At 34.2% G+C, this 17,518-nt stretch overlaps 1 protein-coding gene across 2 annotated transcripts in view; it reads left to right on the forward strand.

Moving 5' to 3' along the window:
- LOC106662899 (soluble scavenger receptor cysteine-rich domain-containing protein SSC5D-like) overlaps positions 1 to 17,518 on the forward strand; it is a 279,936-nt gene that overhangs the window by 249,950 nt on the left and 12,468 nt on the right. For both annotated transcript variants that reach the window (XM_014387340.2, XM_014387341.2), the window contains one exon: positions 9,962 to 10,130. In XM_014387340.2, the coding sequence (XP_014242826.1) occupies positions 9,962 to 10,130 (169 nt within the window). The remainder of the gene's footprint in view (positions 1 to 9,961; positions 10,131 to 17,518) is intronic.

The following is a 17,518-nucleotide window of genomic DNA, read 5'->3' on the forward strand; positions in this document are numbered from 1 at the left end:
GAATTATTTTTGTTATTAAAATAATTTATTTGCTTTTAAAATAACATCAACACTTTTTTTATTTTAATTAATTATACTTTTTATCCAAGATCTTCGAGAGGAAAAGTTAGCGTAACGATAGAGCAGCGGCGTATTTAGCCGAAGCCCGTGGGTTCGAATCCCGCTCAAGACACTCATAGTTAGTTGTTCTCAACGATGCGGATTTCAAGCTTATAGATCATCAAGTTGAAGAAGTTCCACGACGTGATGATGAGCAATAAGCTTGAAATCTGAATCGTTGAGAACAACAAACTGTAACTAGGAACCATCTTTTTCAAAACATTGAACCACACACTCCACCATTTATCATTTCTAAATTACAATATGAGTGTAGGCCTGTCCCTCTTGGAGCCGCACTCGTACTTTCAGTACTAACTTAAACAAACTGCAGGTTGTTGAGAACATATTCTTGCGCCTTGGCACTAATTCCTGTAGAGGTTTAGAAACTACCACGTTGTATGAGATCACGAACACTACCTGGATTGATGAAGAGGAGCATAGGATGGCATCGATACTTTTTCGGGTAATTAACGAGTGCCAAAATTCACTATGTCGCCCTATTGGTACATGATAACCCAGAATAGTGACATCTGCCGAACGGATTATAGCTAGTTAGTATTTTAGTCATTTGATATTTGATTATATTTAATTATTATTGTAATTATATATTTATTTATATTTATTCCGAAATCGTAAGATGCGGTCTGGTGTGATGTAGGTTTCAGAAAAACATTTTCTTTATCGTGCCACCGTTTCGATCTTTATTGAGATCATCTTCAGGGCACAAAGTGTTTGTCTTCTGTGTAAGTGTGCCATTCTTGCGTGTCGTGTTGAGAGTGCCCTCTTCGTTCTTCTCGTGTAGAAATATGTGGTGGTTAGTGACCGTTAATAGTTAATTATTCAGAAATCGTGAGATGCGGTCTGGTGTGGTGTAGGTTTCAGAAAAACATTTTCTTTATCGTACCAACGTTTCGATCTTTACTATATCATCTTCAGGGCTCCAAGTGTTTGTCTTCTGTGTAATTGTGCCTATTCTTGCCTGTCGGGTCGAGAGTGAACACTCTCTAGGATGGCATCTCAACACTCTCTACACGACACGCAAGAAAAGCACAATCACACAGAAGACAAACACTTTGAGCCCCGAAGATGATCTCAATAAAGATCGAAACGTTGGCACGATAAATAAAATGTTTTTCTGAAACCTACATCACACCAGACCGCATCTCACGATTTCGGAATAATTATTTCTAATGATTAAACGAATGCCTATGTTTTAATGATTTACTGAAATGTTTGACTGTTCTAAATATGAACTCAGAAATGATAGAATAAAAAGGATTTTTCAACGCCATTATTTTATAAGAGGTCATAGACAAATTGTTTATTAATTAAAGAGGGAAAAAAACAAGAATTTAAACATAGAAAATGCAAATTAAATAACGGAGAAGACGAGAAAAACTAGTAGCCTGGCGAAGTTCCAATACCGAAAGATGATTACTTTGCGGGTTTTTTTATGGAATATGCATAAATCAAAAAGGGAAGTTAAAAAAAATCATGATCGTAAACGTGATAATAGGAAGAAAAGAACAGGGCTGGATAAGAAAAAGAACACGAAATAGCAAGATAAGGATTACTTTGAGTTAAAAAATAACATCTTCATGATTGGCGTAAATAATTACAAATTAATAAGTAATTGAATTTTTAATAATATTTTATGATTACGTTTTACTTGCGTTTTTGTTAAACTTCAAATATTATTCAATCAATTTAAAAACTTCGATTTTTCCTATATTTGGAAATGTCTAAGGCAACGGTATTCCACGTGTTATTCCTCTTTTGAATGTCAAATAGAATTGAATTCAAATTATACTAGAGATGTCAATACGAACGCTTTTTAAAAAGTCTGTTTGTTGCGGTCTTGCGGGGAATCAAATCGCCTTATGTATAGGTATCAACAAGGACGTCTAATATCGTCTCAAGCAAAAGCCAAAAAAGATAAAAAGATCGTCGGGTCATTTCAAAAGAGGCGTACTTCCGTCTCGTCGTTCTTTCTGACAACCGGGTGAAATATAAGGTAAATAATGTTGTTCAAATATTATTTATTATAAGACTATAAAATAATGTCTATATTCAAATGATGGGTTACAAAATGAAAAAAAAATTTGCTTAACATTTTTGTAAATTTACAACAGTAATAAAATAAAAATAATTATGTTATTTACAATTTGCACAACATTATTTTGAGAGGGTCATAACCCGCTAGTGGTGTACTAATTAGTTTTTTAGTAATCTGGTGGGATTATTTGAAAGAGATAGATTAGATATATAAATTCATTTTTACAAAAACAATTTACATTTCGTAACTAAGAAAAACGAATAATTTCAACAGGTAATGCGGTCCGCGTCTCTATAACAAAATTTGGGAGGGTCGTAGATCTGCGTGATTTATAAACACAAAAATGTCAGAGATAGCTAGGAAAATTATTTTAACAAAAAACCCATGCTCATGAATGTAAATAAATTCTAAACTACAAATACATAAATAAGTTTATACACCATGTTATAAACAGATAAATAAGTGCGTCTGTTAAAAAAGTATATATACATAAATACACAAATGAATGTATAAATAAACAACTCAATATATAAATATTTTTTTTTGTGGTGGTTAGTGACCATTAATCGATAATTATTCAGAAATCGTGAGATGAGGTCTGGTGTGATGTAGCTTTCAGAAAAACATTTTCTTTATCGTGCCAACGTTTCGATCTTTATTGAGATCATCTTCAGGGCTCAAAGTGTTTGTCTTCTGTGTAATTGTGCCTATTCTTGCGTGTCGTGTCGAGAGTGAAGATGATCTCAATAAAGATCGAAACGTTGGCACGATAAAGAAAATGTTTTTCTGAAACCTTCATCACACCAGACCGCATCTCACGATTTCTGAATAATTAACGATTAACGGTCACTAAACACCACATATTTCTACACGAGAAGAACGAAGAGGGCACTCTCGACCCGACAGGCAAGAATAGGCACAATTACACAGAAGACAAACACTTGGAGCCCTGAAGATGATATAGTAAAGATCGAAACGTTGGTACGATAAAGAAAATGTTTTTCTGAAACCTACACCACACCAGACCGCATCTCACGATTTCTGAATAATTAACTATTAACGGTCACTAACCACCACATATTTCTACACGAGAAGAACGAAGAGGGCACTCTCAACACGACACGCAAGAATGGCACACTTACACAGAAGACAAACACTTTGTGCCCTGAAGATGATCTCAATAAAGATCGAAACGGTGGCACGATAAAGAAAATGTTTTTCTGAAACCTACATCACACCAGACCGCATCTTACGATTTCGGAATAAATATAAATAAATATATAATTACAATAATAATTAAATATAATCAAATATCAAATGACTAAAATACTAACTAGCTATAATCCGTTCGGCAGATGTCACTATTCTGGGTTATCATGTACCAATAGGGCGACATAGTGAATTTTGGCACTCGTTAATTACCCGAAAAAGTATCGATGCCATCCTATGCTCCTCTTCATCAATCCAGGTAGTGTTCGTGATCTCATACAACGTGGTAGTTTCTAAACCTCTACAGGAATTAGTGCCAAGGCGCAAGAATATGTTCTCAACAACCTGCAGTTTGTTTAAGTTAGTACTGAAAGTACGAGTGCGGCTCCAAGAGGGACAGGCCTACACTCATATTGTAATTTAGAAATGATAAATGGTGGAGTGTGTGGTTCAATGTTTTGAAAAAGATGGTTCCTAGTCACAGTTTGTTGTTCTCAACGATTCAGATTTCAAGCTTATTGTGGAACTCCTTCAACCTGATGATGAGCTATAAGCTTGAAATCCGCATCGTAAGAACGACTAACTATGAGTGGGCAGTACCTTTTTAAAAAGATCAAAAGTTTGTTGTTTACAATCATACCTTGTTTATGGTTTGCTTTTACCCACTATATTTTTAATATGGTCGCTGAGTTTAGTTTCGTTTTCATTGTAACACCCATATAATTGATTTTCTTGGATTACTGAGAATTAATTCCTTTAAACCCCTAATTTGGGGGAGATTTTGGACCCGAGTTTTATGAAGATGACTCAGCTGGTTATGGGGATGTTGATCATCGATTTCCATCGGACGCAGTAGCGCATTTTTAAACAAGAGCGGTACAGTGCGATTACATCTGCATATAATGACAAATGACAGGATGTCTCTGTAGGATGTCGATGAAAAGAGTTGAGCATACAAGTTGGGTTAAAAGGGTTTAGATGGGTAGAGTAAAATTTAAAATATCTTTTTCTAGCCACGTCGTGGTCGAAAGGAAAAGTAAGATCATTTTGGTTGATGAAATTTTATATATAAAATGGAACCTTGGCATTTTTTTTTGTATTTGTGGGGAAACGACTGAATCACAATAAGAGGAAGGATCATCGTGAAATTAAGATATAACTGTTAAAAGAGATGTAGAGTTATTGTTGGAAAAATAGGATTTGAGGTTAAGATAGTTGGTAGGAATGTCCTTGATCTTAAATAACATTCCACGTTGCCATATCGATTCGCGACTTTAAGGGGTATTCCAGCGGAGCAGTCATTAAGTTCAAGGGAGAAGAAGGTGACGTCTATAACAATTGATGTTTGGGGGTTATGCACTGGGATTCTGCAATAGGGTGACGGCGAAGTGTATCTCACCGACTTTGCCAAGAACAGACGATAAACTTATGGGAATAGTAGGTGGGTGAAAAAGTTTGTTTAATTTTGGAATTAGCATTTTGACTATAAACTTTGAAACGAATATCAATTTTAAATGTGTGGTGATTAGTGACCGTTAATCCATAATTATTCAGAAATCGTGAGATGCGGTCTTATGTGATGTAGGTTTCAGAAAAACATTTTCTTTATCGTGCCAACGTTTCGATCTTTATTGAGATCATCTTCAGGTCCTGGGATTTACAAACATTGTTTACATTTAACAAATACATGTAGGATGTGGAAAAAAGTGAGTAGTACCACCAACACCTTGAATGAGTAGAAATACTTTGATTGAAAATAAAAAAATATATTTTGCATTGTATAAATTTACTTTTTTCCACATCCTACATGTATTTGTTAAATGTAAATAAATAAATCTCAGGCTTTGAAGATGATCTCAATAAAGACCGAAACGTTGGCACGATAAAGAAAATGTTTTTCTGAAACCTACATCACACCAGACCGCATCTCACGATTTCTGAATAATTAATTTTAAAGCGTAATTGTTTTTCCAATTTAGCATTTCATATTTCTATTTAAAGAGATTATCAATTTTTATGTATGTGTACTCAAATAGAGGATGACGTAACTTAATCCTCATAATTTTATTACGATTAATAAACCTCTGCCATCAAAATCAACAAATTTTAGATTTCGTTTGTTATTTTTTTCTTATCATGAATGTTTATAAAACCCAGTTAGTCTTAACAATATGTATTTAACTAAAATAAAGTATTTAACACTAATTGCAATAATTTGTTTGAGCTATTCTTGTGGTGTAATATTGGTATTGTGCAATATTAACAAAAAAGCTTAAAATAGCATTCTAATTAAATGTTTTACCTATCTCAATGCTTGTTATTTACATAAGTATATGGCACATAAAAAAAGTTTTCCATATTTCGGATATTTCCATTTGGAGTTAGAGCAATTTCATATTTTGCACAATTGCGAATTATGATTATGCTTAAACCGAACTGAGTGATCATAGTTTACAATTATACATCTTATATCTTGAAAAACGCGACCTTTTGAATATTTACAATTAATTAATTTTAACAAGGCTGTAAACTTATTTTAAATTTATTTATTTTTTAGTACATTCTTCGACGAAATAAGTAAAACATATAAACAATAGTATGGAAACTTGAGCAGCAACTATCCAGTGATGGTAGCCTTTAGTACAGTAATACGTTGAGCGAGGTGGACTACATCCTAGGAGGCCAATTCACAACGCTTCAGTATTCTCTTAGGCTAAGCCCACCCCGGAGATGATAAGCTAGGTGCTTAGTAACAAACTGAGTCACCTGGTTACTTGGTAGCAGGTTACAAGTGGCCACACCAGGTTGAAGTTAGTAGTGATTTGTGCTTTGTGTCATTACGAACTTTGCGTGTATCCCCTTCAGATCGAGCAACTCGTGCCACTCACGAGTGTGAACAAATCCGTACCTCAACTCGGACAAACTAATTAATGAAAAGAAAAATCGGGACCTGACCGAAATAAATTAAAACAATAAACTTTTAAAATAAATGTATTAAAATTGAATAAAGGAAACATCGGCGAGGAATGTAAGAAGGTGAATTCAAAATGCTGTATGGACAATTACGTAGTTACGATTTTTATGGAGATCCTCATTTGGATTGCATAGTATCAGGTCTTTTAAAACCTGCGGAAATAATAACCTCGACCACCATGATTCTGATTTTCAGAAATCACTTCCCACCAGGTAAAAATACACTCGCTCGTTTACTAGGTGACTTTCCTGGTGAATTGCTATGTAACCGCGTGCTTGTGTGGCCATTCTCATATGTTCTACACTGTTTTTTGGGTGACTCACCAAACGACTCGCCTTGCCATCTTAGTCTCTTACATTGTCACCTCCGGTGTGGCCTTAGCCTTAGGATGATTAGGTAATTTGGAAAGTTTGGACGGCAAGTTGTTGACGGTTTGGATGGTGGGGTACTTTAGAATGGAACGTTTTGTAGCGGGATTGACCTAGTTGAGTAACAAGAACGTTTAGGTTGTATGGCGTGATTGGAAACAGAAAGAATATTGACTATTGTTCTGCGGATTTTAGATTGGAGGGATTGGATTCGATTAGGTCGGAACGCTTTGCAGTCCCATTCAATTCCGTTTGTCTAAATGGGGGCCAGGAGAGCAATGTAGTTTCTTTTTTTTTTTTTTTTGTCAGTGACATTTTAGATCGTCTGTCGAGTAGTTTAGCAGGAAAAATTGTATGCTACAGTCTGCGCGCTTAAATCGTGTATGTGCGTACCACGTCAGTCGTTTGTGCAAGTAGAGTCCGAGGTATCGTACGTGGTTCGCTGCAGGGATGGGAACGTTTTTGAAGTATACTGGTGTGATCATTTTATGGTTTAGCGTGAATATTATGTTTGTTGATTTGGTTTCGTTGATCTTGATTCTCCATGGAGATTTGGATTTGAAAAGGCTCAAATCTGCACATGTACGAATATACAAACATGTGCCGACATGAGGACTACTGGCTTCACGTAGTCCACCGGCAATTCCAGCTTTTGTTATTTATAGTAAATTGCCGGCAGACTCGAGAATCACCCAGCCAGGATGTTGGCGCTCCAGGGGCAGATCTCAGTCTCATCCGTCCGTGGTTGGAAGGGGGGGGGTGATGTCATCAGCTAAGTCAATTCCAAACCCATTCATACTCACGTTCATTTTTAAATCCATTCACTCCTATTACACACACCATTCATTCAATTAGGGTGACGAAGTATTCGATATTCCTCCATCACCCATTACACATATTATACAACTAGCTTAATTGAGGGTCGACGGGTACTTGATATTCCGCCATAGACTTTCTCATATAAACCATTCACGCTAGTAAATAAATTCACTCTCTACACGAACTAGTTATACACAACTATTATTACTATATACTATATAACAACCCTGTTTCCTCCAAGAATCGGAACAGGAGACCCAAATACTCGCTGATGAGCTCGAGTACGATTCTCGAATCGGGTGGCGTTCCTACGCGCTCTCTGTACGGAGCCAAGGGATTGCACGTTCCAATTAAGTGGGACACAACGAGCAAACGTTTTTCTGCACACATACGCGGGTTTTGGTCCAAAAGTAAGCATGGCATATTCTTCATCGGGCGAAGATGATCCTTCTTTTATGAGTCAGATACTCAGGTCCACTCATCAATAGAGCTCTTTTCTCTGTTTCCGGCCCACCTTCTTTTAATCATGTTTTTTATTGCAATCTTAGCGTCTCTTGGCAGTTATGTAAATCGATAATATTATAAAAAAATGATTATTTGTTTATCTAATAAAATGTCTAGATCTAGATAACCAATTCCAATACAAGATTTATGGCCTTTACACATTAAAATTAACATTGATGAGTGAATGAGGATCTTTTGTTTTATACAGATGATTCCATGTTTCTGGAATTAAGAGGATTGCTCATTGAAAAGGGTCGAAAGAAGATTTACGCCGTAGACAGAGGGGCTTTGCGAAGAATTAATATTTAATTATACAGTTTTGTTGCCCATGACCTAATTAGCCTATATTGCATTTTTACTAAAAGAAATATTATTACGAGCTGTGGTAGATTGTATTTTGGGTTGAGACATGATAACAGTTTAGTTTCATAACTATATATTGAAAAAGTCAATCCCATAGTCAATACGAGAAGAGTTTATACAAACACTTCATAGTTTAATGTACATAGCTCATTTATATTAATTATATATCATAACAAATACAGTCAGAAATCTTTTTTTTCCTCTTTTTTTTTCTTAAACAACATTTTTTGGCAAAATAACCATCGTTTGAACTTAAATTACCTGGTTTGCAAAAATCCGAAATAGTGTTTAAAATTAAATATACAAATTCAAATTGTCACATTTAATAAATATTTAGTTAATTAATATTCCAATTGTACCAACTAATGTACTTCTTGTTATACAGTATAGCTATAACTTGTGCTAATCAGCATTATATAATATATATGTTTTTTTTTCTCGATTTTTTCGTAATAGTTTCAATAGATTTGAAGGAAATTTTTTTTTCTGTTTGATGAAGGTATTACGTTTATTTTTCCCTTGTTTCTTTTTGTCACAAAAAATATACAACTATGAGAATTTTCAGTGTAGATTTCCAAGGTTCAACTATGTATTATAATTAATTAAGGTTTTGGTTGAGGTAAAAAAGTCAATGTCACGAGCGGGATTCGAACCCAGGACCTTCGGCTAAATACGCTGCTGCTCGACTGGAAACCTCTTTGAAAAATGGCAAAATGGAGGGAAAATTCAAAAAGTAGGGTTGAGATGGGAAGTGTCCGAGTGGATCGAAGTCATGATAGCTCAAATGGTAGAGCAGCGGTGTATTTAGCCGAAGGTCCTGGGTTCGAATCCCGCTCATGACACTGACTTTTTTATCTCAACCGAAACCTTAATTAATTGAAAAGAATTTATTTGGTCAAGCGGACGACGAAACCTAATAATATGTATTATAATTTCAATAGTTATTTATAAATAGAAAAATAAATATTATTGTCATTTTATTACATAATTTTTGATTTCTTTATTTTTTGACCCAACCGTAATCAAATTAATATAATTAGTATAACTTGTTTACTGCTTGTTATAGTTTTTGTTTTATTTTTAGACGTCTTACACATTTATTTTCTATAACAATTAAAAGTAAATGTTTTTATTGAATACTCTAATTCGTTTTAATTATTTAAATGAACGAAACTCCTTAGTCAGATGAAACAGATTTTGAAGGAATCGTTCATAATGCAATGTGGTGCTCGCCAATGCTATTATAAACTAATAAAAAGGTTAATTACTTTATACAAAAGAGAGAAAATGAATGGTGGAATTATGAACAATCGGCTCCAACGGGGGTAATTCATAACACCCGTCGTATAAAATAGCGGATGAATAATTAGTAGAAAAATTAATTCTTGCTTAAATTTCCTTAGACAGGTTGTAATTTAAAACGGGCAACAAGTTAGGCAACTAGTTTTCACCCTTTAACATTTTCTCATAAGAATACCCAGGATCTTTTCAAGCCAACGGAAGATGAACAAATTCTATCAATCATCACTGATTCAAATCTATTTGTTGTTTTTTTCCTAATGTCAACAGGTGTCAGGAGACGAAAGGAGGCATTTGTGCGAGCATACGAAGCTCAACTCGGAATCCGGCGGGGTCGCAGCATACGGAAGTGTTGTCTACCAGCTCAACCATGCCAACATGGAAGCATCCGGCACGTGTGACTTCATGCTGAGAGCTTTCGGGATTGTTTACAGAACAGGTAATATTGACATTTTTAACGTTTGATTTCATACTTCAATTATTATTAATGATTTCATAACAAAAACAAAAATGATATATCGCCTTACCTACCCAAGAAATTGCCAATAAAAAAAATCTCTAATTACTCAAGGCAGAATTAAATTATCTGAGAATAAAAGAACAACGAGCTTAATAATGAAATAATTAAATTGCACAGATATATTTCTATTCGTCTATTTATAATCCCATTAATCGTAATAAGTTATATCTTGTTTACACAAAATCATTATGTATTTAGCATCGAATTTTAGTTCAATAATTTCCTATTTTTAAGTTATGTAAATTAACAATTAAAAACTGTTATTACCACTTGAGCTATCGTGACCTCGATCCACTCGGACACTAACTTCCCATCTCAACCCCACCTTTTGAATTTTCCCTCCTTTTACCATTTTTCAAATGTCAAAAGGCGTATCAAGCCGAAGATCGTGGGTTCGAATCCCGCTCGTGCCATTGACTTTTTTATCTCAACTAAAAACCTTAATTAATTGTAATATATTAATTGGTCAAGCGGACCACGAAATTAGTGAATTAGAAACTATTTTTAATTTAAAGAATTTTATATTATAATCAAGAGTTATAGTCTTCAACAATAGCAAATTTTTTTAACATTTGAATTTTGAGACCATAAGACAATAAGCAAATGGATTGTAGCAAAAGGATTTTTAGTTTTTATAAAATAAAATAAATTTATACGTAATATTTTCCAATATCTATACATATTTGCCAACATGCTAATAAGTGATTTTATTCCGCTGACATAAAAATCTTTCTGTCGACTCACAATAAAATCTTGGAATAAATTAATATTTTCAAAAACATGTTAAATAAAAGAAAAGCGAAATATTGAAAATTAGTTCATCACACTAACAAATACCATAAAATTCAAACCTTCATTATGGGTATTAAGGATAATTATCTTGATCTAACATTACGGTGGTTAAGTATTTACTTATATGCATCTTAAAGCTTGAACTAATTTACTTTTTTGTAAAACAAACACTTCTCAGGTAAATGTTTTGAGAAATTTCATCAGTAAATGATGTAAACGATTTTATCAATTTTTTAGACTTTGGTAAACTTGAAAGGAAAACTGTGAACCATAAGACTTAAGTAATTCTTTATTTTATTTTCATTTTTCGGTCAGCGCTTCTCATATTAATTAATTATTAATTACTAACGTCATCCTTTGTTGTCTTTGCGCCAACTTTTGCAATTTTTTAACAGTTAACACGTACGCGGCCTCCCTTTCGAATGTAATTTTTTTGTCTGTGTATAGAAAGAATTTTACGGTTAGTAGTAACTCTTTTTCAACGTAAAGGCTACCGATACGCCTTTTTTTTTTTTGTTAACGCCTAATTGCCGAAACCCGTGTCAAATCTTATACATCTGACGTATTTTTGCAGAATTTCATCTCTGGCTAATCCAGCACACCGACTTTGTTCTGCTTGGATGACTGCATATTAAAACGGAGAATTCCACAAGGGCGGGAATGAACAGGTTCCTAAACGCCAAATACCTCAAAAAGGAAACATCAGAAAATATTTCTATGATAAAGCGATTTAATAATAAATAAGCATATAAACTCCTTTTAATATTGTCAACACTAAAAATTTTGGGTTTCCCTAACAATATAACACAATTGCAATAAATTGATATAATATTTCCAAAAACAAGTTATATATATAAGTTCAAGGACTTCGTCGGCTCACGTGTCCTGCATAAATTTCTTGGACTTGTTCACAAACCACAAACCCCAAGATTTTGGACCATTTTATCTCGGGGAGTGATTTGGTAATGTCCTCTCCTTCAAAAGTTTCAAATCTGTACCTAGAGTACCTATCTCTGCGAGGTAGTGACCTTGCCGTTTCTTCTTTTATTTCGCAAAAACGGCAAAAGGGATCTGGTAGAATACCCATTACGGAGAGGTGTCTTCCCAGTTGGGGTGAAAAACAAGTTAAATATAAGGAAAAACGAAATATTGAAAATTAGGAAAACTGTGTTCATCACACTACCAAATTCAAACCATCCATTATGAGTATTAAGCATAATTATCTAAGCAAACATTACTTTGGTTAAGTATTTACTTTTACATATATTAGACATTAAACTCATTTACATGTTGGTAAAATAAAAACTTCTCACTTAAATGTTTGAGAAAGTTCGTCAATAAATGATGTAACGATTCTGTTCAATGTTTTAGACTCTATATTTGGTTAATTTGAAAGGGAAACTGTGAACAATAAGACGTCAGCAATTCCTTATTTTATTTTTTTCGGTCAGCGCTTCTCATGTTAATTGATTATTAACGATTAACCTCATTCTTTGTTGTTTTTGCGCCCTTTCCTTTTTACAACAGTTTACAGGTACGCGGCCTCCTTTTTATTTTTATAATTGTAGTGTTTTGAACTTAGCTGCTCAAGCAAGGTTCATTCCGGTACATTTTGTATAAATTCTTTTAGTCGAGACATGGCGAAATGGCCACAACTTCACAGATTCTCAATGGACTGTCGTCAACCCTAACGCGTTTGAAAAGACTTGCGAAAACCGGCCTCAAGGCGGAAAAATAATTGATTTTTGTTCGGGATTTTTCGTCCTCTTCCTCTCACCGCGGCCTGAAGGTCGCCGCCACACACGTTGAGGAATTTCTCAAGGCTTGGAATGTTCAGGCTGAACCTTGAGGAAATCCCGCTCGAATATCATCTACCTTTAGGCTTATAAAAGAGTGAGACCAGGACCCTGTATTTTTTAATTTAACTGTACCAAACGAGAACCAGAAGTATTTTAACTATTTTAAAACTATTTAATTCGAGTGCAACTGTTGTAAACAATATCTTTAAAAATTTAATAACTCTGGCATTAGAGGACTGTTTTTGAAGTATTTATTTCCAAAAACCAATATATTGGGCTAGTGTAAAAATAATGCAGGTTTTCAAAAGTCAGTCAAAACTATTTTTAATTTTTATAAAAAAAAGAAAATTAATTAGAAATATTTTCCATCACAATATATACATCTTTGCCAACTTGCCAACGTGTAATAAGCGCTGACATAAAAGCCTTTATTTCGACTGACAAAGTCTAGAAAGCGTTTTCCGCTTCACCGCGTTCTATAAAAATTGCAAGAAGTGGCCAAAATGCCTAAAAAAGTGGAATTCTGTAGGCGAGAAGTCGGGCGAATGTGGAGGGTGCAGTAAGGTTTCATATCCTAAGTCCTTAAGTTCGGAAGGGATAGCATTGCGACATGAGGTCCGGAGTTATCGTGAAAAAAATCAGCCCTTACGGCTTACCAATGCTGGACAAAGAAGTTGCAGTTTCCTATGCATTTTGTCCATTTTTGGAAATATTTCTCTGCTGTGATAGTTTCACTATAATTCAAAATATTATACCGAACAACCTTAGCAGTACACCACCAAACAGTCATCATAACCTTTTTTGGGTGCAGATTTGGATTCGGGAAGTGTTTTGGCTCTTCATCCTTGACCAACCACTGACCTCTACGCCTGTTGTTACCGAATATATTACAGAATTCCATCGAGAAATGGATCAAATCGGTGGCGCAATAGAAAAAACGTGGAAATTTCAAAACGTCGATTTCCTTGGGTTTCGGTTAGTTCGTGCAGTATCCACAGTCTTTACTTTACCTATCACGACCTTCGCTGTCTACGAAATCGAAATCTCCAAGACGAAATCCCTGAAACAAACAGTTCACCGTGCATTCGCTAATGCTTCTCTCCCCCAAACTGTATTGATGTCATGTGCGGTTTGGGCCTCACTTCGCCCAAGTTTAAATTGGTCCAATCAAATTTGAAGAAAATCTACTTCGGACATATTTAATTTTGCAGATCCTCACTCTTATAAAATTCAATATAAACTAAAATGTTTTTTATAAAAGATGACATTTAAAAATATTTATTATAATCCATAAATTGGATTTGAGGGTGTAGCTTTGCTTGCATGACAAGCACCTGCAAAAATAGAACAAATTTTCACAACCTGCATTAATTTTGCACCAATCCAATATTTGTTTAAACTAGTAAAAGCTAAGTGTTAAATATACTTAAAAAATTCGAATAAAAGCTCTTCTAAGACCACGAAATAACGCTACCAACTCATATTTTGATGAAAAATACCAGAAAGAAACATATATTATATAATATAATATAAATATTTTCAACAAAACCGACAACAGTCATCATTTCTAACTTGTAAAAAATAGATAAAGATGGGTTCGAATCCCGCTCGTGCCATTGACTTTTTTATCTCAACTAAAAACCTTAATTAATTTTAATATATTAATTGGTCAAGCGGTCCACGAAATTAGTGAATTTATAGATAAAGATGTTAAAAATTGTAGTAAGGTATTTTTCATAGACCATTTACTTTTTCTTTCGTAACGTTAGTACTTGGGCGTCGGAGGCAGAAAAAAGTCAGTAATTTGAGATTCAGATTAACCAGATTATAAAGTCATTTATCTTGCTAAACGTTTTGTAATTAGTTAGGTTTTGTACACCCAAATTCATAATGTATAGTATTTGTCGTTATTAAATATTTAATTTAAATTCACTAATTTCGTTGTCCGCTTGACCAATTAATATATTACAATTAATTAAGAGTTTTGGTTGAGATAAAAATATCACTGGCACGAGCGGGATTCGAACCCACGATCTTCGGCTAGATACTGCTCTACCACTTGAGCTATCGTGACCTCGATCCACTCGGACACTAACTTCTCATCTCAACCCCGACTATTGAATTTTTCCTACTTTTTGCCAATTTTCAAATGTCGTGTTGGATTGGATTCTCGACGACAAACAAGGCAAAAATGTTTTCTTAAATCATCTTAGTAATAACACTACAAACAATTTAAAAAAATCTTATATAACATTACGAAAAGCACAGGTTTTTTTCTCCAAGCAATATTGAAATAAGTTTTATCTCAACTAAAAACCTTAATTAATAGTAATAATTAATTGGTCAAGCAGACCACGAAATTAGTGAATTTAATGATTTAAAATGAAGTATACTTCACTGAAGCTCTCCGTGGCCATTTCATTTATCGTCGAGAATCCAATCCGATTAAACAACATTTGAAAAATGGCAAAAAGGAGGGAAAATTCAAAAGATGGGGTTGAGATGAGAAGTTAGTGTCCGAGTGGATCGAGGTCAAGATAGCTCAAGTGGTAGAGCAGCGGCGTATCTAGCTGAAGATCGTGGGTTCGAATCCAGCTCGTGCCATTGACTTTTTTATCTCAATTAAAAAACCTTAATTAATTCTAAGGAAGAAGGTTGACTCTATTACATCCCTTTTGAAAAGGCAAAATAAGACTTAATAAAATCATTCACAAAAATTATTTACATTCATATTTATTACTTTATTCAAATAAGAGTTGTCAATCAATTTCTTATATAAAAGTTATAACGGTTTTGTCTAGTTTATTATACTTAAACTATACAAAATTCATAATATTCTTTCTATTTCCAAGGGTAAACAAAATGGCACAAAGGAACAATGGCAAAAAGGAGGGAAAATTCAAAAGGTGGGGTTGAGATGGGAAGTTAGTGTCCGAGTGGATCGAGGTCACGATACCTCAAGTGATAGAACAACGGCGTATCTAGCCGAAGATCGTGGGTTCGAATCCCGCTCGTGCCATTGACTTTTTTATCTCAACTAAAAACCTTAATTAATTCAATTTAAACTTAACCAGATTTTGTTGTAACTAATATCTTATTATTACTCCAGATATTCAAGATCGGAAAAAAGTTCATAGCATATGGAAATTCTTTTGAATTGCTGACGTTTTAAATTTATAAAAACAATATTATTACGGATTTAAAAAAGAAGCGGATAACGAATCTGTCCGATGCAATTAGTGAGACGTCAAACTACCGATCAGCCGGACCTGACAATTAATTCTACTAGTAGTTACCACGCAGAAACAAATTTATTGCCAACTAGGAAATTTACAAATGTATTTGAAAAAATATAACTTCAGTTTCATTCAATTTTAGTATGCATAAGACAATTGGAATATTGAAAATTTAAGATTTGAGATCTTGATTTCGCCATAATGTAACAAAACATAATACTTTTTTGGATTCAATGAAAAATAATATTTTTTAAGTTTTAATTACTATCTGTACAAAATAAATACACATTGAGGAAATATATACACATTGACAGATCTGTCTGTACATGAGGCAGTGGGGTAGAAACCAGGCAGTGCTGGATCTCTTTTTTGTTTAGTTGTATCAAGATAGGAGATCATGAGGTCATCATCGTGGTGAATTATAAGGGTGAGAGGCTGAGGAAAGAGTTAGGGTTAGTGGGTTGGGGGTGGAGGTATAGTCTAGAGTCGAAATTGAAACGTGTTCGATCAGATTCTTCACGAATGGAATTTTAAATTTTTTATGGATTGTTTGATCGGCGACATAGAAGGGATACAGCGGAGAACTATTGAAAGGATTGAATTCGTTGGATGTTGGAGGATGTGGCTGAGCCTCACGGTCAAATCAGTCTGAATTGTGTCTTGTAAGCGGTTAGTTTATTGTGTATGATTAGTATTGATTTTAGTTCCAGTATGTGTCTGAGTAGTCCATATCTTTCATTACGTTTTTGCCTTTTTAATCTTCTACGTGCGTTTCGTGTATCTGCTATATAGGTAAAGCAACAAGTAGCGGATTAGGTTAGATGGAGGTTAACCTTGTTGTTTATGTGACGTGTGAGGTCTGAGATTGAGCGTAAACTCTATTTTTTTTAACTTGATCGTCCACCGAGTGGACCATTCAGTAATGAGGTCAGATTTTGTTGGATTGCTTAGGTAACTAGGATCGGATTGTAGTGTAGATAGGATTGCTGTGTCGTCACATAGGTTGTGGGTATGGATGCGTATGTCAGATTTGCAGATGATGTGGAGGATTGAACCTAAGAAACTTACTTGCGGAACGCCAGCTTTGAATGGTGAAAAATCGGTGCCGATTCTCATTTTAAACCATCGATCCGGGAGGAAGGACTTCAAAATGAGATAATAAGTGTGACGGAGGATATGTTTTAATTTGTAAAGGATGTCGGGGTAGAGTATTTACACAGACAAATTCACCCACATTATTTTCACTCTCCATGAAAAAATACCTCGACCAGGTCAACAAATTAACAATAGAACCAGGTTAAAAGTTCATATTATTTACTTACTAAAAATATCAAGTACAAATATAATAATTATATATATATATATATATATAATTATATATTATGTATACATTAAACAAAATATTTCAAAAGACCAAAACCAGCTTATTTATTTTGTATTTATTTGTTTGATGGAGTGTCGGTGGAAACATAAAAAGTAA

This window comes from Cimex lectularius, unplaced genomic scaffold, assembly GCF_000648675.2.
Source record: "Cimex lectularius strain Harlan isolate CLEC.00 unplaced genomic scaffold, Clec_2.1 scaffold84, whole genome shotgun sequence".
In the NCBI taxonomy this organism is placed as follows: Eukaryota; Metazoa; Arthropoda; class Insecta; order Hemiptera; family Cimicidae; genus Cimex; species Cimex lectularius.